The sequence below is a fragment of the Cervus elaphus genome, chromosome 23 (genome assembly GCF_910594005.1).
Source record: "Cervus elaphus chromosome 23, mCerEla1.1, whole genome shotgun sequence".
NCBI lineage: Eukaryota > Metazoa > Chordata > Mammalia > Artiodactyla > Cervidae > Cervus > Cervus elaphus.
In genome coordinates, this window is record NC_057837.1 from 37,039,162 (window position 1) to 37,064,394 (window position 25,233).

At 43.0% G+C, this 25,233-nt stretch overlaps 1 protein-coding gene across 8 annotated transcripts in view; it reads left to right on the forward strand.

Moving 5' to 3' along the window:
• The window catches only part of MKX (mohawk homeobox), a 69,822-nt gene extending 45,822 nt beyond the window's left edge, over window positions 1-24,000 (forward strand). For 7 of the 8 annotated variants that reach the window (XM_043883839.1, XM_043883838.1, XM_043883841.1 and 4 more), the window contains exons 6-7: window positions 21,796-21,829; window positions 21,934-24,000. In XM_043883839.1, coding sequence (XP_043739774.1) covers window positions 21,796-21,829; window positions 21,934-22,120 — 221 coding nt within the window. In that variant the 3' untranslated portion in view covers window positions 22,121-24,000. The remainder of the gene's footprint in view (window positions 1-21,795; window positions 21,830-21,933) is intronic. The other variant, XM_043883846.1, reaches the window with a different exon arrangement.
• Window positions 24,001-25,233: the final 1,233 nt, after the last annotated feature.

The window sequence follows — 25,233 nt, forward strand, 5'->3', positions numbered from 1 at the left end:
ACAAGTCCTTTTATTCTTCTGTTTTTTTTTTAAATACTTTTTTTTTTTCCACTTAACCTATTATGTTCTTCTTTTAGCCTAGTATGGAATCCAGTGTTACATTTTTTTTAAGGGCACTTCGTGGTTAAAGTTCCCATTAAATATTTCATGCCAAAAGGTAGACTTTAAGTGAGAAGTTTGGTAAAAAAAATGGATTAGTGTAGACTTGTCTTGAAACTCCTAGCTTTTCAGAGTCCTCTGGCAGGTGGCCAGGTGCATAGGCTGCTCTTGTCTGTTCCTTCATTGAAGGAAACTGTTTTTTTCCTTCTCACCCTCTGGATGTACATTTCCTTCTGAAAGTACATGTAGTGTGGATAGAGGGCATGACTCATGAAGACTGTAAAATAATTCATCTTTCGAGACTTCTGTGTTGGAGATTGTTTTTTAAATTACATGTTGAATAATATTAACCAGCATTTGGGAGAATATTTAGATACCTGTGCTAAAAGTCATTCTATAGCTAGATTCATGTAAGACCTGTCCATATTCATTTACATGTACACCTCTCTCGGGCTTCCCAAGTGGCCCAGTGGCACAGAACCCTCCTGCCAGGGCAGGAGACTTGGGTTTGGTCCCTGGGTCGGGAAGATCCCCTGGAGGAGGGCATGGCAACCCACTCCAGTATTCTTGCCTGGAGAGTCCCTTGGACCGAGAAGCCTGGTGGGCTACAGTCTATGGGGTCGGACACAACTGAGCGACTGAGCATGCACGCACACATACCTCTCTTACCTGATGCTGTTCAGTTTCCATGTTAAAATGAATATTGCGAGGAGGAAACACCACGGTGTTCCTAAATATGTTGCTAAGCAGTACAGCCATGCTGCTTTCTTTACTGTTCAGGGTGACATCCTATGCTCCTCACATCCACACGTGAAGGTCCTCAAAGCACCTCATGTTCTCAGCATGTCAACATCACATTCATGACAACCTGTCTCCTCCTGGGTGAAACATGTTCTTCCTCCTTCAATCCCTGGTTCAGAGACCCACCATCCTCCCAGTCATCCAAGGCAGATCCTGCCTCCTGCTCCCAAACCCCCTCTAGCCATTCAGCAAGTTTGCCCCGTCAGTTCAGTCACTCAGTCATGTCCGACTCTTCACAACCCTGTGGACTGCAGCACACCAGGCCTCCCTGTCCATCACCAATTCTCGGAGTTTACTCAAACCCATGTCCATGGAGTCGGTGATGCCATCCAACCATCTCATCTTCTGTCATCCCCTTCTCCTCCTGCCTTCAATCTTTCCCAGCATCAGGGTCTTTTCAAATCAGTCAATTCTTCGCATGAGGTGGCTGAAGTATCAGAGTTTCAGCTTCAGCATCAGTTCTTCCAGTGAACACCCAGGACTGATTTCCTTTAGGATGGACTAGTTGGATCTCCCTGCAGTCCAAGGGACTCTCAAGAGTCTTCTCCAACACCGCAGTTCCAGTGTGTGTTCTTAGTCACTCAGTCATGTCTGACTCTTTGTGACCCCCAAGACTGTAGCCCCCCCAGACTCCTCTGTCCATGGGACTCTGCAGGCAAGAATACTGGAGTGAGCTGCCATACCCTCCTCCAGGGGATCTTCCCAACCCAGGATTTGAACTTGAATCTCCCACATTGCAGGCAGATTCTATACTGTCTGAGCCACCAGAGAAGCCCAAAAATACTGGAGTGGGTAGCCTATCCCTTCTCCAGGGCTCCTCTTCTGTCTTGATGTTCCCACCGAGATCCTGCCTGACTCCTCTGACCTCGTCCTCCTCTAAGGTAAGAGGGAGCATACTGAAATCCAGATCTGATCCTGTCACTGTTAACACATCCTTTGGTCATTCCCCATACCTTTCCCCGGTGGCTCAGTTGGTAAAGAATCTGCCTGCAATGCAGGAGACCTAGATTTGATCCCTGTTCAGGAAGATTCCCCTGGAGAAGGGAATGGCGACCCACTCCTGTATTCTTGCCTGGAGAATCCCGCGGACAGAGGAGCCTGGCAGGTTACAGTCCATGGGGTCACAAAGAGTCGGACATGACTGAGTGACTAACACTTTCACTTTGCTACCTTTCAGGATCAGGTTCATATTCCCGCTCTTGGCATGCAAACCCAGAAACCCTCAGTGCCTGGCCTTTAGAGTCTCTCTTGGGTCGTTTCCCACCTGGCCCTGCACACACCCCATTTTTTTCAGCTGCACCAAAGATAGAGCTCCCCGAAGGGCCCCGTGAGAGAATAGTCACCTGTGCTTTCACAGATGCCCCTTTACCTGGAACGCCGTCCCCCATCTTCACCTTGGCCTCTCCTGCCCATCTTTGCCCCAGCCTGTGCTTTCCCATCTTTCCTGGGCCCTGGTGCCCAGATGATGGTAACATTGGCTGGGCCTGGCATGAACAGAGGAAGAGGCTTGCTGGACACACCTGCCCAGCACCTCTGCTGCCCAAAGGGCATTGTCTCATTCAGAGCTGCTTTCAGGACCACCGTGCCCCTGCCCCCACCATCGCTCCCTCAGCACTTCCCATACTGAGCTCTTGTCCTTTTCTTGGTAAACAGTGAGCTGCGTGGGGATGAGACCCATTTGTAATCTGTGGTATTTCTAGGGCCTGTCATGGTGCCTGATGGTCAGGGTGCATTCAGTAAATGTTTGCTGAACCAACCAGTAAACCCCTGAAGTAGTGAATGAAGACACCATAACAGCCCAGTCTGCTGAACTTAAAATGAAAGATGCAGCTTCTAGTACCAGCCTTATTGGACTTCCCCCAAGGCTCAGACAATAAAGAATCTGCCTATGATTCAGGAGACATGGGTTCGATCCCTAGGTCAGGAAGATCCCCTGGAGGAGGGCACGGCAACCCACTCCAGTATTCTTGCCTGGAGAGTCCCATGGACAGAGGAGCCTGGTGGGCTATGGTCCATAGGATCGCAAAGAGATGGACATGTCTGAAGCAACTGAACACACACGCAGGCACACACCAGCCCTATTGTGTACAAACAGCTTAGCCTTGGACATGTCAGTCAGCTTTTCTGTTTCTCAGTTACAAAGTGGGGAAAATGATATGTGTGCACAGAAGGGAAATGAGATTAATTGCACATTCATGACTTGCAAAATGCTTGATAAGTATTGTTGTCACCACTGTGAATGGTGTTAAGTTGATCTAGACCTTAATTATGATCCCAAAAGGGATGGGGGTAAAATGTGTACAAAGTGTAATTTTCCATTTGACACTCAAAAAAAAAATTTGGATTTTACTTGGATAAGTTCAGCTTCACTGAAGTGTTGTTATATACTCTGTATGAAATTGAGTATTTCGCATTCTTCTTTGCAGTGGGAAGAACTTTTTAATGAATGTTGGTCTCTTTGTAAGATATCAGGAGTATTGAAATAATTGATAAATTCTTGCTCCAACCTAAGAATTTAAGGACACTGTGTATAGCTGTTTGGGATGAAGCAATGAAGGTCTTTTAGGTAATGTATGTTTTAAGTTGTTATTTTTCCCTTGTGGAAGTACATCAGTTAGCTCTTCATAAAAAAATTTTAATAGCAGAGATTAAAAACCTATCTTTTAAGAATTGGGCATTCCCAAAGCTGTTCCCCCACATCCAAATGTTGTATTCTATCTTGAATAAAGACCTTCACATCTAAAACTTTTTCCAAGCCATTAAGAGCAAACTACTCCAGCATACCTATACGATGGCATGGGTACCATGTGTGAACTGCCAGTCTGATAACAGCCACACGCACCAACCCCAGAAATGAACAGCAAAGACCAGTTGCTGACATAATCCTGGAATTTGCCACGGGATATGCTTATTCTCACTCTCCTAATGTTTTTCGTATTATGGCTACTAAGCAATGGAAGTGACCTTCTCCAAGCGGGCTGCAAAACTGAAGTCTCCATGACATGCATTCTTGCCCTTCAGGGAATTTTCCACACTCGAGTGTCATAGACATAACATGCCTGCCCTTGACCTGGCAGAGAGGGTTCTAATACAAAGCCTACGCTGGACTGTTGTGTTATTCGTTATCTTTTCCATTTCAGGGTAAATCTTCCACGTGCATCCTTGATGGCTGCCACTACAAGAAGCGTATTTGCCAATGTGAAATAATTGTAGCTGCTGTAATTTTATTGAGACCTCCTGGTTGCCTGATGTTTTGTAGTGAAACTATTACTAATTTCTACAACAGTCTTCATTGTTCCCTGTTTTGTATCTATTTTACAGATGAGAAAAAAAATGACACGCAGCGATACTAACTGACTTGCCCCAAACCACATGCTAATAAGCAGCAGAACTGGCATTAGGAACCCCAGCTCTCTGGTTCCAAATCTCCTCTCTTCCCAGCACACCTACTGCTGGAGGAGTAACATGTGGTTAAGTGAATTCCACCCTTCACAGGTCACACTGATCAGCAGCCAACAGGTGCACTCAATCTCTCAATGCAAGATAAACCCAAAAAGGGCACGAATCCCATTACAAACAGCTGTAGGAATTTGGGTAACTAATTGGTTATTCTCCGTCTTAAAGACGGCTAATGTTAGCATGGAATTTCCATTTGAATAATTTTTCAATTAATCATGAACTGGGACTCCCATTTCTAAAGCCACCTTTTGACGGATGCTTTCAACACTTGCCCCACACAACTCCTGTTACCTCCTTTTTTACTCCAGTGTAAAAATAATCATCTTTTTTTTCTTTCCATTTCTGGGCCCGCTTTCTGCTTTTCCTAGCCCTGCTAACTATTATTATGATGATGACCATTCATGTGAATAATTCAGTGCATTTCCGTCATTACACATTCTTCATTTCTTTATGCTTCTCCTATGGGCTTTTATTAGTGTTAGTCGCTCAGTCGTGTCTGACTCTTTGTGACCCATGGACTGTAGCCTGCCAGGCTCCTCGATCCATGGAATTCTCCAGGTAAGAATACTGGAGTGGGTAGCCATTCCCTTCTCCAGGGGATCTTCCTGATCAGGGATCGAATCTAGGTCTCCTGCATTGCAGGCAGATTCTTTACTGTCTCAGCCACAAGGGAAACCCATGAGCTCCTGTAAGTCAGCACAAATACACGTTCCTGAAAGTATTTTTGGGCATCCTTTTGTTCAAATAAGAATCTATATGTTGTCTAATAAACTATCTTATAACTTTAATATTTTTCATTTAAAAAAATTAATCTCATGATTTTATTATTTTCTAAGCAGATCATTCCATTTTTTAAGTTGAAGTATAGCTGATTTACAATATTTATATTAGTTTTAGGTCACAGCATAGTGATTCGTATTTTTACAGGTTATCCTCTATTACATTAACAGTCATTACAAGATAATGGCTATATTCCCTGTGTCTACAGGGATTATTTATATGCTGTATTATCCCTGTATTTTATACACAGTAGTTTGCACTTTTCCTTCCCCAACCCCAGGTTGCCCCTCTCCCCTCTCTGTCCCCACTGCTAACCATGAGTTTGTTTTCTGTGAGCCTGCTTCTGTCTTGCTGTACACATTTGCTTGTTTTATTTTTTAGATTCCATATATAAGTGATATCAGGCTTCACTGATAGCTCAGTTGGTAAAGAATCTGCCTGTAATGCAGGAGACCCCGGTTCAATTCCTGGGTTGGGAAGATCTGCTGGAGAAGGGATGGGCTACCCACTCTAGTATTCTTGGGCTTCTCTTGTGGCTCAGCTGGTAAAGAATCCACCTGCAATGCGGGAGCCCTAGGTTCGATCCCTGGGTTGGGAAGATCCCCTGAGAAGGGAATGGCTAGCCACTCCAGTGTTCTGGCATTGAGAATTCCATGGACTGTATAGGCCATGGAGTTGCAAAGAGTCAGACACGACTGAGCGACTTTCACTTCACTTCTTAAGTGATACCATTCAGTATTTGTCTTTCTCTATAAGGCAATTTTTATAAACCTCCTAAAGTAGACTGAAAATCAGCTAGATAATATATCCAGTTATGTAGAGTATGAAACATAAGAGAAATGCCCTATGGACGGACTCCTGTTTCCCTCTTGTGCTGAGAGCTGTGTAATTAAATGCTGCCCCAGAGCCCAAGGACCAGTGGCTCACTTCTTCCTGCGTGTCTGTAATGTCCCCTGTTCAGCTCCCATTGTGGGTGGCCTGGGAAGGGTGGGTTCTCTTCTTGTGTTCAGTAGATGCCTTCAGCTTCCCTGGCTTGGGACCCACATGCAAACCGTATGTGTAGCAGAGCGTGGCTCACTCCTGCTGGCTTTAACTGGGGTGTGTCTAGCAGGACAGACTGCTAACATAGTGGAGGATGAAGAGAGCAGGGCTATGGCACGTTTGTAGTTTCAGGAGTCTTCACAGCTCTGCTGTTTCTGCAAGTGTTCTGCCCTCAGATCCAAGACTGGTCCCTTCTGTTTCCCTGTCTAGAAGTGTGGAAAAGTGACTAGAAGCACCACAAGGGAGGGGAGAGGCCACATGTCTGCAGGAACTTGGGGATCTTGCAAGGAATTACAATTTTCCTGCTGTTAGTACCTAAAGAAGGAGCAAATTTTTGTCCTTTCATGATGACAATATATAGTTTGTTTACTCTTGACTATGAGAGCCAAGCTGTTTATTTAGTCCTTTGATTCAAAGCAATGACTTCTGTCTTCTTCACTCTGCTCACTCATCACCTATTTCTGGCTGTCTAGAGAGAATTTAATACTTAGGTCACTTCTGGGTATGTATGATATATCTCACACCAAATGCTGAAGTGTGACTAAGTGGATCTGATTGGTCCTGGAAAGGTAACTTTTGTTTCTCTTCTCTTTTTTTGCACAGCTTTCTGCCTTTCCCTCTCTCTCTTTTATTTTAAAATTAGTTTACACAACTGATTGTTGAAACATATTTATCTCTAAAGTCATCAAAAAGTATGTGAAAGGGTAGAAAATACAATAGCAGAGGATTGTTTCTAGTCCAGAGATAATATTGGATTCATTGTCCTTTTCTCTAAATCAGTTACGTTTAATGATTAAAACAAATGTTTTCTCTTTTATTTTTGAGGTGTTTTATTTACCTATAACACAGGACTTCCCTGGTAGCTCAGCTGGTAGAGAATCTGCGGGCAATGCAGGAGACACCAGTTCAATTCCTGGGTTGGGAAGATCTGCTGGAGAAGGGATAGGCTACCCACTGTAGTATTCTTGAGCTTCCCTAGGGGCTCAGCTGGTAAGGAAACCCCTGCAATGAGGGAGTCCTCGGTTCAGTCCCTGGGTTGGGAAGACCCCCTGGAGAAGGGAACTCATTTATAGAACTTTGTGAACAGCAAATTTAAATGCTGTTAAATGTTAAAATTAAATCATGTGAACATGCCAGTGTTCTGTGTTTAAATTTCCATGAAATGGCTGTGCAGAAACTTTTCTGTATGTTAAGCTCACTCTTCTTTCTGATGGTCATCAAGCACTTGGATTTTTTCTTTTCAATCTAAGATCCTAAGAGTGTTCTCTCTTTACAATTTCTTTGCTTCATGTTTAACTACTACATTTTTACTATCTTGTGAGAGAAACACCGCCCTGGAGACTGAACTTCTTCAGGCTGTGGTGTGGAGCCTGTATGTCTAATTTGGGTCAGCATTGGCAGGTGGTGGTCCCAGCACAGGAAGAACCCATGTGCTTCTGCAGAAAGAAGGAACCCAGCTCGTTCTCCAGCAGAAACTGGCCGAGGGCTGTTTTCAGTTTTCAGCCTACCCCTGGACCTCTGGGGGGCTTCGAGGTGACAACCATTAGTACTTAGATCCTTTTCAGCCCTTTGAGTCAGATTCTCTGCCATTTCTGCTCTTGTTCAGAAGCAAAGCCATCAGCAGGCTGAGACAGGAGCCCCTCCGACCTCCTTCACGGCTCAGCTCAGCATCCTGACCACTGAGCTCTATTTTAGTGATTTTGGTCCTGGGGGTGACCACAATTCTTTGCATGGTGGTTCTGTTCCCCTTGTCCCCGGTCCTCTTTAGAGATCATATAGCTCCAGTTACCTCTTGGGACTGCTGTAAAAATAACAGATTAAAAATAACCAAAAACTGTTTGTAAACCTCATCACCGTGTGTGATAAAACCAAGGTCTGTTCTTTTTGAAGCAGGCCTGAACAAAATATTCTACTAAGGGCAACAGAAACTAAGTTTACTTTACTTTATAAAGGCTTTTTATCCTACCCTAGAAAGAAAAAAAAATCTGCATTACATTGAATAATTACTTTTTGATGACCCCCATCTGGATTACTATTTGTCACTCTATTTTCCCAAAGGAAAATTTAGAAAAATATAAGACTCTCGAAAATAAAAGGCCCTACCATCACAGCAATATAGAAGTGGGTCTACATGTTTATTTTAAAAATAGAAAACACAGATCTTGTAACAGTCTGTCATTACCATAGCTGTTCCTGTTAGAAGAAGAAGGATGATTTGATTATTTTGAAGAATTGTGCCATGTTTTACAGTGGAAATCGTGGGTTCCTTTATTCTTCAGTTGTATTTGTAATGACTCCCCCTAAGCTATACATCGCTCCATAGCAAAAACTGTAACACCTGGGGAAGATAATGCAAGTCAAGTTTTATATGTTGTTTAGTCACTAAGTTGTGTCCAACTCCTTTGTGACCCCACCTGTCCATGGGATTTCCCAGGGAAGAATACCAGAGTGGGTTGCCATTTCCTTCTCCAGGGGATCTTCCTGACCCAGGAATTGAACCTGCATCTCCTACCTTGGCAAGTGGATTCTTCTTTACTGCTGAGCCACCAAGGAAGCCCAAAGTTTTATTACTCCTCCTATTAATAAAAAGGCAGGGTTTTTTTTCTTTTTTCTTTTTTAGTGGTATTAAGCAAAAATAGACAAAAGCATTTTGAACCTGGAGTCACCCATTTCTGAACGACATTTTCCTAATACAAGTGTTACATCTGCTACCGATACAAAGATAGAGTCGGGGACTTGGAGCATTAATTGCAGCCTTGACTGTCCCTACTGAGGCCTAGGGCGCTTGGCAACACCACGGAGCCTGGAGTGGACCCCTTGGTTGGTGAAGGTCGGCTGACAGCATCAGCATCACTTCACTTGGGGAATGTAGCGTCATAGCCCTTCCTATAGGTCAGGTTCTGTTTCAAGAGCTGGGCCCTGGACACCATGTTGAATCCTCACTGCAAGCCCGGGAGGGACAGTTACTGTTTCCCCATTTTTAGGTGAGGCCTTCAGATGCAGTTCACATAAGTGGCTTGCGCAAGTCCTGTTCCTAGTAAGCCCACACCTATTTTCCTGTGATCTTAAGACACATCCTCCGACTTAGAGAAATCACTGTACAAAATGGTGGGCTTGACCTATAAAATGTTTTTGATTTCTCCCCAAACCGATCAACTTGTTAGAGGTAAGCAACTTAGCCCCTTCTTTTTTAAAGAAAATTTTCGTATCCTACCTTTGGGTGAAAGCAGTGGAATAGGACCTATGTACGCCGTTGTGTGCGCGCTCAGTCGTGTCCAACTCTTTGTGACCCCATGGACTGTAACCCCCCAGGGTCCTCTGTCCATGGGATTCTCCAGGCAAGAATACTGGAGTGGGTTGCCTTTTCTTCCTCTAGGAGATCTTCCTGATCCCAGGAACCAACCCATATCTCTTGCATCTCCTGCATTGGCAGGCGAATTCTTTACCACTGTGCCCCCTAAGAAGCCCCTATGCCATTTAACAAATAGATTCCTGGTGATCGTGTGATGTCTTGGTCAGAGCGGGTTATCAGAAAACTTCTAGACTAGGGGAATGCTTGGACCTACAGCCACACCCACGGCCGGCAAAGTCCTCTACCTCATCTTTATGCCTCCTGCCTTCCACACCATCAACAAAATCCTTCCCAATTTTCACTTGAAAGTCCTTCCCCACCCTAGTTTAGACTTTAAATGACTGTTCCTGGAATTAAAAGCAGAAAATCACAGAACCTTTAAGTGTAGAAATGTGTGAACATAGAACCCTGACATGCCAAGTATAGTTTTAACATTTCAAGTATATTAGCAACATCCAAATGTAGTTGAAATGTAGGAGAAGGACTGTAGTACAGTTCATCTATGTCTGAAATATGCTTCTTTTCTATTAATAAATACAACAGATGAACTGTGAGTAGAGAAACTGTCATTTGCTCCTCTTCTGAAAGAGCCAAGAAGTTGGCAAACATCCTCTCTCTTATTGTGTCATTTCTGGTGTTAATGCATTCAGACAGGTTTTACAGCAAGATCGCCTAGTCTGAAGTGTCATTTCTGGAGATGGTATTAAGGAATTTGAAAAGCATGGCCATAATGTGAGCCAAGTCAAGGATACACTACGCTTCATCTATCAAAGCAGAAGTACTTTTTGATGATTTTTCAGAGATACTGACGAGCTTAAAAATACATATATGGAGCCAGATTTTCCAGCCAGTTTCTAGATTATAACAAATACACATTTTTCCATTTAAAAGCCCTTTTTTTTCCGCTAAAGGAAATTGTATTAGTACTTTCTAATCTAACACTATTCAGCTATATATTTACTAACCATCAACCTTTTAGAACTATGGTGTGGCAGCCACACCCATGGCTGTTTTGCATTGTTGCAAAACTTGGTGAATGAATGTCATCACCTTGGGATAAAACTAAAATTTAGCCAGGAATCAAAGTAAGTCTACCCTGTTTTTAGAACTAGTAGCCCAACTTGCATGTAAAAGAGAGCACTTTTATAAACAATTAATGCTCCTTGTAACACACAGGCACACACAGAAGTTATTCATGTGTAATTAGGAAGTCATTTTCTGAGATTTTGGCTGAAAACTTCACTTTCATGGATGAAACATTTGGGTGACATCTCCAGTATTCCCCTTGAGAAAATGAAGTAACAAAATCCATTAGACACTTAAAGTCAGTGGATATTCTTTAATGTGGCTCCAGTGTTCTCTGTCTTGGCGTGTTACCGTACTTTGGCACAAAATAGCATCGGAAAAGCCATTTTGTCTTTGAAGATGATAGATTCTGCACACTTAATCCATTAATCTAGGCTGATGGGCTTTGCCCAGAGTTAAAATATGTCATCTTACATAATGATTTTCATATCAAATCTCTGAACAATACTAATTTTTCTGGTGACTACATTCAACCTCTCCGAGAGGTTAATTTTTACAAGGATTTATGTATCAATAGTTCTTGGTATATATGCTTAAGCTCTCTTGTAAGTAGTTTTAGAAAATATGAAGTCGCACGGTCCTCATAACAACCCCGAATCTAATGTGGTTAGCCCCACTTTCTAGGTGAGAAAGAGCACAGAGTGGTCAAGCCGATGGCAGACTGTCACACAGGGCATCAGGGGTGGAGCAGAGATTCAACTCCAGCCTCTGGCTCTAGGGTCTGGGCTCCACCCACTGCCCCACACTGCCTCTGTACTTCACACCAGACCACCCTCAGAGTTAGTAAGGAGGTGCTAAGAATAGAAATGAGAATACTTAACATTTCCAGAACCCCTTTCTGGTTACTTACCAACAGTTTCCTCCCCAGAGACTACATTCTGATCTTCAAAGTGAAATTTCAGACTGAAGGTTTTCAACTTTGGGAAGGTGGAGCCTTTGAGATCACAGAGGTGCCATCTTGGTAATGGGACCACGCAGAGTAGTTTAGGATTGAGGACATTTAATATCTTTAGTGGGAAAGATGGAAAGTGGAGTTGAGACATTCTAATGGGGTGGTACTGTGCATATTTGAAAAGTTACTTTCAAGTTGCAAATCCCACTTCCTATGCCTTTAGTCCTCTAGTCCAGACTGATGAGGTCAAAATAACTGTGTGTTTTACCAGAACAAAGGTTCAGCTCGTAATTAACAAGGAGGCCCTCTGCATAGTCAAAAAAGGAAGGCTCTGTAGCCCCCTAACTGATAAGGAGCCCACAACATTTACAGGTTTATCCACATGCACATGTGCTCCCCGGAACAAGGAAGGTGTTCTGCTCTTCTTCATGCAACTCTAACCTATCCTGAAAGCTTCCCCCTCTTCAGTATTGGTCTAGACTAGAGGGGTGTGGTTTCTAATGTTTTAGTTTCTAGGAGGAGATAGAGAGCAGGCTGGATTGACAGAAAGGCAGCTGAAGGTGGGGACCCTGTGGATGCAGGCCATCTGGGCACCGTTAGCTGTAGCGCGGGGCCAGCCCACATGAGAGGTAACAGGAAGGAGAAGAATCCTCAGCCAGATGGTGGAAGTCATGGCTGGAGGAAACACTGGCTTAATTTTTGGAAAAGATTTTTCTCTAAACTCAAATAATTTTGGAAGCCACTCATTCTTTAATGCCCCAGGATAAATAATGTAGCTAGTATATTGCAAAAGGGAAAAAAAAATACCACTTCCATCCATGAAGCTGAGGTGGGTTTCATTTTATAATTTTCACTATTCCAAAAGGCTTCCCTTGTGGCTCAGCTGGTAAAGAATCTGCCTGCAATGTGGGAGACCTGGGTTCGATCCCTGGGTTGGGAAGATCCCTTGGAGAAGGGAAAAGCTACCCACTCCAGTATTCTGACCTGGAGAATTCCATGGACTGTATAGTCCATGAGGTCGCAAAGAGTCAGACACGACTGAGCGACTTTCACTTCACTATTCCAAAAAGCTTCATAATCCTTCCATGAGCAATAGCCTTGATAGTCACAGAGTTTTCATGGCAGTCTTCTCCTGTAATGCTGAACTTTTAAAGTGCAATTCACTTTTGGTCTGTGGTGCTGGAAAAAAAGCAGCTGAATCATCAACAGATAAATGTTACAGGTTGTTGGATAGGTTTTTTTCCCTTCCTTTTTGGGCAGAATCACTCAGGATGATTTATCTTTACTCATTCAAAAGCTCTCACTACGCCTAAAGAGAGGATAACCACAAACATTTCCTCTGAAAGTGATGCAGTAACAGCTGTCTGGCAGTTACTTAGCAGTTATTCCCTCCTGGTGATGCAAGGGGGATCATAGAACAGAGGCCCCTGGGGCCAAAGGCTGGTCTAGTCCCTGGCCTGTGGAGGTGAAGGATGGGGCAAGTGAGCAAAGCTGCTTCTGTATTTACAGCCACTCCCCATGGCTTGGCATTACCTGAGCTCTGCCTCCAGTTAGATCAGGGGTGGCATTAGAGTCTCATAGGAACACAAACCCTACTGTGAAGTACACATGCGAGGGAGCTAGGTTGTTGTTGCTATTCAGTCGCTTAGTCGTGTCCGATTCTTTGCGACCCCATGGACTGCAGCACACCAGGTTTCCCTGTCCTTCACTATCTCCTGGCGTTTGCTCAAACTAATATCCATTGAGTTGGTGATGCTATCCAACCATCTCGTCCTCTGTGGCCCTCTTTTCTTTCTGTCCTCAGTCTTCGCTAGTATCAGGGTCTTTACGAAATCAGGTGGCCAAAGTATTAGAGCTTCAGCATCAGTCCTTCCAGTTGAATAGTCAGCATTGATTTCTTTTAGGATTAACTGGTTTGATCTCCTTGCTGTCCAAGGGACTCTCAAGAGTCTTCTCCAACATTGCAGTTCAAAAGCATCAGTTCTTTGGTGCTCAGCCTTCTTGATGGTCCAACTCTCACATTCATACATAACTACTGAAAAATCATAGCTTTGACTAGACAGACCTTTGTCGGCAAAGTGATTGCATGCTCCTTATGAGAATCATCCTGAAACCATCCCTGTCACACACCAGTCTGTGGAAAAAATTTGTTAACCATGAAACCATTCCCTGGAGCCAAAAAGGTTGGGGACCACTGTTGCTGGGGAGTGTCACTCTAATTTAAAGTGCAAGGATGGGGCTTCCTGGTAGCTCAATGGTAAAGAATCTTCCTGCCAATGCAGGAAACATGACAGGAGATCCCACATGCTTTGGGGCAACTGAACCCCTTTGCCACTCCTGAGGCCACATGTCCTAGAACCCATGTTGCGCGACTAGAGAAGCCACCGCAGTGAGAAGCGTGAGCACTTCTGCTGGAGAGTAGTCCCCACTTATTGCAACTGGAGAAAAGCCTATGCAGCAATGAAGACCCAGCCCAGCAAATAAATAAAATTATTAAAGTGCAAGGATAAGCTCAACAGAGATTTAGGTTTCCTATTCTGTGATTTGGACCAATTTTTTTTTTTTAATATTACAGATTAAATAATAAGGAAGGGGATAAGCCTTTTTGAGGTCTTCCCTGTAGCTCAAATGGTAAAGAGTTTGCCTGCAATTCAGGAGACCCGGGTTTGAACCCTGGGTCAGGAAGATCCTCTGGAGAAGGAAATGTCAACCCACTCCAGTAGTCTTGCCTAGAGAATCCCATGGACAGAGGAGACTGGTGGGCTACAGTCCATGGGGTCGCAACGAGTCGGACATGACTGAACAACTAACGCTACACCAAGTCTTTTTTTTTTGGTGAGGGGTATCTCTATGGTTTAAAATACTAGCAAAATGTACAGAAAAGATGTTGAATAGGTTTTTAATAGGCTTTCTATGTAAACAATGCTTTTGACCTTGCCATAGTCTTTGAAGGTGGCTTTATCAACCAAGATTGCTTAAATGATGAAATGCTGCTGCTGCTGCTGCTGCTAAGTCACTTCAGTTGTGTCCGACTCTGTGCGACCCCATAGATGGCAGCCCACCAGGCTCCTCTGTCCACAGGATTCTCCAGGCAAGAATACTGGAGTGGGTTACCATTTCCTTCTCCAATGAAATGCTAGTCATTGTTATAGTAACAGTAGCCCCTTCTTATAACATTCAAGATTCTCACTATCCAAGTTTAAACTGAGTGGAGCTAGATTTTGAATTTTTTAAAGCTGTTTCTTTTTCACAGGTTCAAATATAAAAAACAAATATTGCCACATCAGGGTAGGCCAGGTGATAGATTATTATCTTATTTGTTAGCAAAAGGGTAAGGAAAAGGTAGAAGTTAGTGAAAAAGCAAGTTCTAAAACATGTACAAAATTACTCTTTTAAAAAATGTATATGAACTTATTTTGGGAGGCTATTCATCCAAATATTAATTCGAGTTATCCCTAAACTGCCCTCGATTTTCTCTTTTCCACTTTTTCCTGGATTTTCTGCATCAAACCTACACGACTTTCTTATTAGAGAACAACAACAAATGCTACTTTTATTTTTTTTAATGTTTATTTTTTAAGATTTTTTTTGATGGGCACCATTTTTAAAGTCTTTATTGAACTTGTTACAATATTGCTTCTGTTTTATGTTTTGTTTTTCTTTTTTGGCCGGAGGCATGTGGGATCTTAGCTCACCTACCCAGTATCAGACTCATACCCCCTGCCTTGGAAAGCGAAGTCTTAACCATTGGACCTCCAGGGAAGTCCCCAAATTCTGTTTTTAAAAGTAAATAAATGTAGAGTTACAGTGGAACCAGTCTGCCGGGTGTGTGAACCCAGCCCAGACCTAGTGCCTAGGGAAGTAGAGACAGACAGGACAAGGGGAATGGGGATCGATTATGAGATCCTGCAAATTTGGAGCAATCAGTATTTCGGAATCTTAGTGAGGCTTCATATCTGGCCAATTCCCCAAGAGTCTCATTCTTTATCTCCACTGTGCCAAGTATGTAAATAACTCCAGAGATGGATCCGGGTGGTGTGCCAGGGGCCCTCTGGACTCTGAGGTGAGAAGCACTAGGCCTAGCTATCCACCCCTGCCCTCTCCAGCAGTGGCCCCCAAACCAACCAAGGGTAAGAGGGTACAGATGTCAAGCATCTGGAGCTCTCTCTCCACCTTAATTTAGGAAAACATACAATGGATGGATGACTCAGATCACTTAATTAAAAATACTCAGGTTCTTAGACGTCATTTTATTTACCTTTCCTTGGTGTGAGTAGTCTTTGGGGAAACATTTTAAGACATTCCTAACTTTAGGACTTAACTGATTAAATTTGAAAACCATCTCAGCGCAAAAGCTTTGGCCCTATTTTTGTCTCTTTTTATGACCAGAAATATTACCTCAGGAATATATATTTCAGAGTTAATATTTCTGAACCATGTTTCTTAAACTTGAATGGACACTGCCTACAGGGCTTTGCGCTTGCATGACTCGGAGTTGCAGTAGGGCTGAATTTCCTTTCTAATTGTTTCTCTGCTTAACTTTATAAGGAAACACATGTCCAAACTGAGGGTAGCCCCATTTTAAGTTTCAACATGGTTTGGGTTTTACAGCATCCAAGATTTTCCTAACTACGCAAGTCTTTTTTTTTTCTTTTTCATTCCTTTTCTTTTTTGGTCTTAAAACACGCTCTTTTGGCTGGTTCAGTAAGTTGTTCCTGCCAACCAGTTGCTTTTATGGTAATTGACAGCGTAGCTGATTTTTGGAACCTGAGGATCTAAAAAGGCATTTTAGCTCAGACGTGGGAGAGGCTGAGCCAAGCTACTTGCAGAGTAGGAGATAGGCTGAGCTGAATGTAGGACATGGATAGACTTCGGGCCTGTGCATGGTAATTAGCGGCAGGGAAACGCCTGCTCTGGCTCAGACTGCCCTCTTTTCAGCAGTGTTCAGAGCCCTTCCTTCTCCTGTCAGATCCTTCCTTGAGCTACTGGGTGCCACTCCTGGAAGAGAGCCGGGGAGACCGCCCATCTGCTGCAGTGGCGTTGAGTGGGCAGGGCCGGGGGGATGTTTAGAAACCCACCCTTCCTTAAGTCCTGATGATCGGCTGAAAAGACACAAAGCCATTGAACCAGATAACTGCCGGCCGGTTTATACTTCAAAGGAAAAGAGCATGTGAAAAAAAAAAAATTCACATTTAACACAATTATTTCATAGAATGAGCGGGTCGTGCATTTTTTGAACTCCCCTCAGATGATCTAGGGCATTTCCCCAGATTTTGCCTCAGCACAAGGAATAGGGGGGAAAGAAAAGTCTCCCCAAACTGCCAGATCTTTATAGTCCTTTGCTTTCCTACAAAAGCTCGAATGTTTCTGAGTAAAAGGGCCCCTGTTTGCTGTCTTCCCCTGGCTGCTTCCTCTGGGAACTGCGCCTCGGAGCGGGCGGGAGTGGGGGGTTGGGGGAGTGTCTCTCAGATGCATAATAACCAGTACTAAGAAAAGCACACCCTTCTAACACCAGTGTATGTTCTGTACTAAAACCTGGGCACAGAGACCACCCCCCACCTGCCCCCCAAAGCCGTCATAGTCAACTTTTCCTTCTTGGTTTGAAATCTTCGACACTGAACTTTGTTACACGCTGTTTTAACACTGGGCTGATACAGAAGCAAACTGTTTCTTTTCATTCCATTTTTATGAAGCTTTTTCTTCTGTGGTTGGGAAAGGAACCTGAACCCATACCTAATGCCACTGAGTGCCCATCTGCCCTGGAAATAAAGCACAGGAATCCTCTTTGTTGCAAGGACATTGTGAAAATTCCTGAAACTAATAAAGAACTCCCAAATGGGGATGGGGTCTCTGTGCTTACACTTTGAAGTGTATTTGCATAAGCACCAAACTGTAAAACACCCCAAGAGTAAGCAGAGTTTTATGGTTTCACTGTTGGCCGTGGAACGGTTCCAGCAAGCAGTCACGAAGTTAGGGAGTGCTTGCCGTGTCTAGCTGGCAAGGGGGCCGAGGAGGTTCTCCGTGGACCTTCACAGGGACGTCTGTGTCTTCCTTGCATATGCCGTCGGCAGCCACCTGCTTCCTTCCTGTCCTCTGCTCTGTAACCACTCTCTGTTGACAGTCCAGGTGGGGAATCTGATTCTGTACATTCGAGAGAGCTCTATCCCTGAGCCAGAAGACAAGTCACATGGTCTTCTCTAGATTAGGTTGTGTTATCTCCCTAACGTTATTTAGGGAATCATGGACCTTACTCTGTGTTTGCCAAGACTTTCCATTGAATAAATATCTCCAAAACCTATTGTTTCTCTTTGGCAACAGAATGGTTGCAATTTGTGGACAAAAGTGAGCAAAGGCTAACCCCCTTCTTTATTCTCTCTCTCTGTAAAATGTCCAATGTTGTTAGCTTTTCTTGTCCTAAACAAAGGCATTGCCTTATTCTCTGTTCTGGTTGTGCCTTGTCTCTGTCCTCCTTGAGCAGATTTGCAGATAATGGCACCAAACAAGGAAAGACTTAACAGACAGCAGAGACTTGCTGTCCACACACAGAGTTGTTCAGTTGCTAAGTCAGGTCCGACTCTTGGCGACCCCATGGACTGCAGCATGCCAGGCTTCCCTGTCCTTCACCATCTCCCAGAGCTTGCTCAAATTCATGTCCATGGAGTTGGTGATGTCATCCAACCATCTCATCATCTGTTGCCCCCTTCTCCTCCTTTTCCAGTGAGTCAGCTCTTCACATCAGGTGGCCAAAGTTACTAATGCCGAATAAGTAGACACAAAGTGCCTAGAATCCCACAAGGAACATAGGACACAGTCAGTAAGCTAGGATTATCACAGTTCTGTGAATTCAAAGTTGTCATTGTTTTTCTTCTGTTTGCATGAGTAATATTCTAATTCCAAAATTATCAAGCAACAGAGGTGGAGCTAACCATCCAAGCCAGCCTTGCAGGGGCCAGAAGGTCCAGAAGGTGATCAAATGCTCATGGATCCACTTACTTTTCCAAACATGCCTTAAAACAAAAGGAAACCAAAGGGTCTAACATTTATTGTTCCATTTGGGTCCAGACACATGTAGTCTTGGGCTTCCCTAGTGGCTCAGATAGTAAAGAACCACCTGGGTAATATCCCTGGGTTGGGAAGAACCCGTGGAGGAGGGCATGGCAACCCACTCCAGTATTCTTGCTTGGAGAATCCCATGGACAGAGGAGCTCAGCGGGCTACAGTCCATGGGGTCACAAAGTCAGACAGGACTTAGGGATTCAGCACAGCACAGCCGCACACACAGTCTCGTTTATTTATTTATTAGTTTCATTTATTTTAACGACCTTGTCATTTATTCGCTAAGTGCTTTTGTTTCGTTTGATGTCTTCCATTTTCCTTTTTTTGGTGTGGGGGTAAGGTGGGCCTTGAGGAAGAGGTTGTGCAAAGAGCTCACGGTGACCATTATTGTCTCAGGTCTTCACTGCACAGCCTGACTCAGGATGTGTGAACACATTTCATTGACTCTTTTCTGAAGGCATCAAAGTTTAGCCACTATGTTGATGTGGCCACGTTGCTATTTTCTCTTCCCTCTCATCCCTGGAAGTGCTGCCATGGCTGGGCTAAATCATGATCATGTTCATACTTTTCCTCCCAGGTCTCTCCTGGTTCCACGACTCTCTGGGAGCCCAGGGCTGGACATTAGGGTGCATGGCCTAAATAGCCTTGAGCATTGCAGAGAAAAAAATGGCCTTCAGAAATACTGGGTTAGGAGAGAAGAAGAAAAGGAGAGGACTGGGAGTAGGAAAAAGCTTTCCAGAAACCATGGAGCTCAGAGACCACTGTGAGCAAATGTTTCTTGTGCTTCTCGCGTGCAGCGCCTCCTGCAGCTTCTTGGTGGTAGTGGTGGTTGTTGATGGCAGTGACTTTACTGTATTTTGGGGTCTCTAAAGCTAGTGGATGTGATGGAATTCCAGTTGAGCTATTTCAAATCCGGAAAGATGATGCTGTGAAAGTGTTGCACTCAATATGCCAGCAAATTTGGAAAACTCAGCAGTGGTCACAGGACTGGAAAAGGTCAGTTTTCATTCCAATCCCAAAGAAAGGCAATGCCAAAGAATGCTCAAACTACCACACAATTGCACACATCTCACACGCTAGTAAAGTAATGCTCAAAATTCTCCAAACCAGGCTTCAGCAATTCATGAACCGTGAATTTCCAGATGTTCAAGCTGGTTTTAGAAAAGGCAGAGGAACAAGAGATCAAATTGCCAACATCTGCTGGATCATCGAAAAAGCAAGAGAGTTCCAGAAAAACATCTATTTCTGCTTTATTGACTATGCCAAAGCCTTTGACCGTGTGGATCACAATAAACTATGGAAAATTCTGAAAGAGATGGGCATACCAGACCACCTGACCTGCCTCTTAAGAAACCTGTATGCAGGTCAGGAAGCAACAGTGAGAACTTGACATGCAACAAGAGACTGGTTCCAAATAGGAAAAGGAGTACGTCAAGGCTGTATATTGTCACCCTGCCTATTTAACTTATATGCAGAGTACATCATGAGAAATGCTGGGCTGGAAGAAGCACAAGCTGGAATCAAGATTGCCAGGAGAAATATCAATAACCTCAGATATGCAGCTGACACCACCCTTATGTCAGAAAGTAAAGAGGAACTAAAAAGCCTCTTGATGAAAGTGAAAAAGAAGAGTGAAAAAGTTGGCTTAAAGCTCAACATTCAGAAAACTAAGATCATGGCATCTGGTCTCATCACTTCATGGGAAAGAGATGGGGAAACAGACTTTATTTTGGGGGGCTCCAAAATCACTGCAGTTGGTGATTGCAGCCATGAAATTAAAAGACACTTACCCCTTGGAAGGAAAGTTATGACCAACCTAGATAGCATATTAAAAAGCAGAGACATTACTTTGCCAACAAATGTCCGTCTAGTCAAGTCTATGGTTTTTCCAGTGGTCATGTATGGATGTGAGAGTTGGACTGTGAAGAAAGCTGAGTGCCGAAGAATGGATGCTTTTGAACTGTGGTGTTGGAGAAGATTCTTGAGAGTCCCTTGGACTGCAAGGAGATCCAACCAGTCCATCCTGAAGGAGATCAGTCCTGGGTGTTCATTGGAAGGACTGATGCTGAAGCTGAAACTCCAATACTTTGGCCACCTCATGCGAAGAGTTGACTCATTGGAAAAGACCCTGATGCTGGGAGGGATTGAGGGCAGGAGGAGAAGGGGACGACAGAGGATGAGATGGCTGGATGGCATCACTGACTCGATGGGCATGAGTTTGAGTAAACTCTGGGAGTTGGTGATGGGCAGGGAGGCCTGGTGTGCTGCGTTTCATGGGGTCGCAGAGTCGGACACGACTAAACGACTGAACTGAATTGAACTGAAGGCTGATGGGGAGTTCCAACCCCATTCTTTGTTCTTCCCCCGCCCTTCTTTACCCTCTGGAGTCTTTCCCTCCAGCATGTCTGTTTTTATGTTCCCAATATCTTGTTCTTTTGGCCAAAGGAGTTCCCCTAGAGAGGCTTAATCCAGACCAGGAACCCATTTCATCCTCCTTTGTAATAATGTGGTTTTGATAGACATGCATGTTCTGAGTGAAGGAGCCAGTCTAAACCAAAGGTGAAAATGCATGAGCAGAGGCAACACCCTAACCTTCATTCCCTGCAGTGGAGGATGCAGGGCTCATGTGGACCTTACACACCAGAGCTGCTTGTTCTAATGCACCAGGAATTCCAGGTTGTTGTCAGCATGGGGTCATTTGTTCATCTGCTGACTTGCCAGAGGGGACTGTTTGCCAGTCTTTTTCCTGAGATGAGGTTTGATTTCCAGGCAACCATAGACTATTGAGCTACAGGCACCCCGAAGATCATCCAGGAACCCCTATTTTATAGTTCAGGCTCTCCTGGTGGCTCAGTGGTAAAGAATCCTCCTGTCAGTGCAGGAGAAGGGAGTTTGATGCCTGGTCCGGGAAGATCCCACATGCTGTGGAGCAACTAAGTCTATGTGCCACAACTATTGAGCCTGCACTCTAGAATCCGGGAACTACAACTCCCGAGCCTATGCACTACAGCTACTGAAGCCTGAGTGTGTTAGAGCCTGTGCTCTGCAACCAAAGAGGCCACCCCATAAGAAGCCTGTGCACTGCAACTACAGAAAAAGCCCAAGCAGCCACAAAGCTCTAACACAGCCAAAAATAAGTAAATACTGGTGGTGTTTTTTTTTTTTTTTTTTTTTGGAAAAAAGAAAGCCAAAAAAAAAAAAGTAATCCAATTTTTGCTTTTCTTTACAGACACTCTGGAAAATGGATCTAGTAAGGGTGACAGGTGAGTGGTATGTTTTTATTTGCCATCTGTGCTTTCAGTGATGATCTTTTCTACGTACGCCGCTGTGAGTTTGATCATTTTCTTTCTGTTCTGCTTAAATCCAGTGCAGCTACTAGAAAGGGACCGAGCAAGGATGACACGTACTGGAAGGAGATCAATGCAGCCATGGCCTTAACCAATCTCGCGCAGGGAAAGGACAAGCCGCAGGGAACCACCAGCTGCATCATCCAGAAGTCATCCCACATTGCGGAAGTGAAGACAGTCAAAGTGCCCCTGGTTCCGCAGTTTTAAGAGTTTGTCACTTTTCAGATGGATGGCTGTTCTTCCCATCAGTGTTTTTTTTTTTCATAAACCCTGATCCTTAAAGCTGGAGCAGGAGTGACAATGACTCCCTCTCAAACCTCTTCTTATTTTTAATTATCCTAAATGTATCATTTAGTTGCTTCTATAAAAGACATATAAATTATAAAACTCCACTTTAATCGAAAATATTAACTTATTTTATGTTACTCCAAGTATGCGTAAAATGTCTGTGTTGCCGTTACAGTAAGTGCCTTGCTTCTTGAAAATAAGTTACAACGTGGGCACAGCAGAGCAGCAGTGCCTCAAAATAATAGCACCACAATGCTTACTAAACTGTGAGCTTCCTTCTGGATGGACCTGCCTCCGGTGCCAGGACTGAAACCAAAACTGCTGAACACCTTGAAATGTGTTCACTAGTTCACATGTTAAAGCTTGGAAATCTCTTCAGCCCAAATGAAATGTTCCTTAAAAAAAAAAAAATCTGCAATATTTAAAATTGTTCGATGTGCTTTGCAGAGTGACAGTGAGAATTTTATGCATGTATCCTGCCTGGATATCTGGTGGGTTACAAACTTCCGAAAGGAAAGGCTTGGGAATGACATAATGTATACGTTCACGGAAAATGGCAGTGTATGCGATCAGAAAAATAAGTCTTTAAGCACTGCTGGAAAACACCATGATGCTCTTTAGAATTGATTTGGATTTTTTTCTCAAGTTTTGCCGAAGTTTTCAAAAACTTCATTATCTAAGTAACTCAAAATTTTCCTGTGTAAAACTCAATTTATAATTTAGTTTTAAAACATAATCCCATTTGCATTAGAGTTCAGTGTTTTTTGTGGTGGAAACTTTTTCATATGGAATAACTCTTTTTCATATGGAAAAAACCTCTTATTTGGTTCATTTCAAATCACAATTGCTGATGGGCAACTTACACTGCATTGAGAACAAGGCAATAAAAGAAATGGATCTCTGTGCTTTTACATATACACACAACATTGATTTTTAAATTTAAAACATATGGAAAACAAACATTGAACAGTCTCTGAATTTTGCCAAGTAGGACAGTAAGATGAAATCATGCATTAAAATAAAGTACATTTTGTTTCTAAATTAGGGTATCATTGAGTGAGAATAATCAATATCAAGAAAGAAGATCTTTTTCAGTCAAACGTTAGTATTCTCATCAGCTTGGGGAGGCTTGAAGTTTGAATAAACAGAAGAGACGCCAAATATAACAGAGTATTTGTGCTCAGAGAAGTAAAAGGGCTTTGACTCTTTTATGGTGGGATGTTTTTTCTGGGTATGTAATCTATTTTATAATTTTTTTAAAAAAAACTGGAAAGCGTTTTTGTCAGTGTGAATGACAGCCAACAGTGCAGCCGCTTGGTGACATTTTTCTTTATTTTGCAAAATGCATTTAAAACCAAAGGCTGCTCTAGTTGATATATGGACAGTATCAGTCTTGATATAAATTGTAGGACACTTTTTCATGTAACATAACATTTGGGGGTTGGGTTTATTTAGTGTAATGAAAATAATTTGATATAAAAATATTTTGTATATATATATATTTTTACTTTGTTTTCTAAGTTGCTGTTTGCAGTAAGAGTAAGTGCAAAGCAAGATATGTAAGTTATGACTGTATGATCAGATGAAGTATGAGTTCTTTTGGTTTATAAGATCCTTAAATAGTTATTGATCCATGATAAAAACTTTGGAATCTTTATAGAACAATTTTGCCAAAATGTAATCATGTCAGTGAAAACTAAGGACAAGTACTTCACTCTTTTTCATACTATTATAAGTTATTCTGGTATTAAATATTTTAATAAAATTGTTTTTGTTTTTACATATTTCAGTTAGATAAATGGATGCTGGTTGCTCTTTTATTTAAATTAGCCATAATTGATTTTTACCACCTTTTCAAAAAGAATCAGCAAATTTGTTCTATGTTATAAACTATGGATGACAAGTCAATAAGGACAGCTCTTCACATGATTTTTTGTTTTTAAACACCAAAGCTTGGAGTCTGGTCTATAAATACATCAAGACAGTTTTATAATTAGCACATCCTAGGCAGTATCTCCAGTTGCAATTACTTTTACTTTTTTTTTTTCTTTTGCTGCTTTAATATTTTCTGGAAATGAAAGTCCTCCCCCCAGTCCTTAAAAACAAAAAAAAAACAAAAAAAAACCCAAAAACTTCAACAATGCTGAGTCAGCAGCTGAGACCCTAACTCATAATTTATGTTGTAGAGAAATAGAATTACCTCTATTCTTTGTTTTGCCATATGTAATCATTTTAATAAAATTAATAACTGCCAGGAGTTCTTGACAGATTTAAAATAAAAGTTAATTTCTAGACCTCACAATGATCATAAGAATGTTGTTTTCCTTTGAGAGCTGACCAGGTGGAGACAGAAGCAGAACAGAAGGGTCCATTATGTGCCAGAATTCTCCTAAGGTTGGTCAGGGATGTGACGTGGGAGCTTCACATTTGGATCAGGGTTGAATTTCATCACCTGAGACCACCTGAGATCACCACCAACCCACCTTTTAAGACCTGAGGAAAAGAATGTATGATGCTCACTGTTAAAATACAGAACTTTAAAATGAACGTTTTCATTAAATACCTTCCTCCAGTAGCCAATACAATATGCATTATTACTGCGAGCTGTGAGTTAGAGAGAACCTTGGCTTTGAGGCTACACGGATCTGTGCCTGTATCCCAGCTCTGCCACTCACTACTGACAGGTCCAGACCCAGTCGCTCTCTGCTTCAGTTTCTTCATCTGCAAAGTGGAGAGTGATGAGTTATACCCTGTAGAGTGTGCCGCAAGGTTTAAAGGTAATACATGATATACCAAGTGCCTGCCACAGTGGGTGCCTGTGTGCTGAGTCGCTTCAGTCGTGTCTGACTCTTGGCGACCTGACAGGTCTCCAGCCCACCAGGCTCCTCTGTCCATGGGATTCTCTAGGCAAGAATACTGGAGTGGGTTGCCATGCCCTCCTCCACGGGATCTTCCCAACCCAGAGATTGAACCCAGGTCTCATGCCTCCTTCACTGGCAGGCGAGTTCTTCACAACCACCACCACCTGGGAA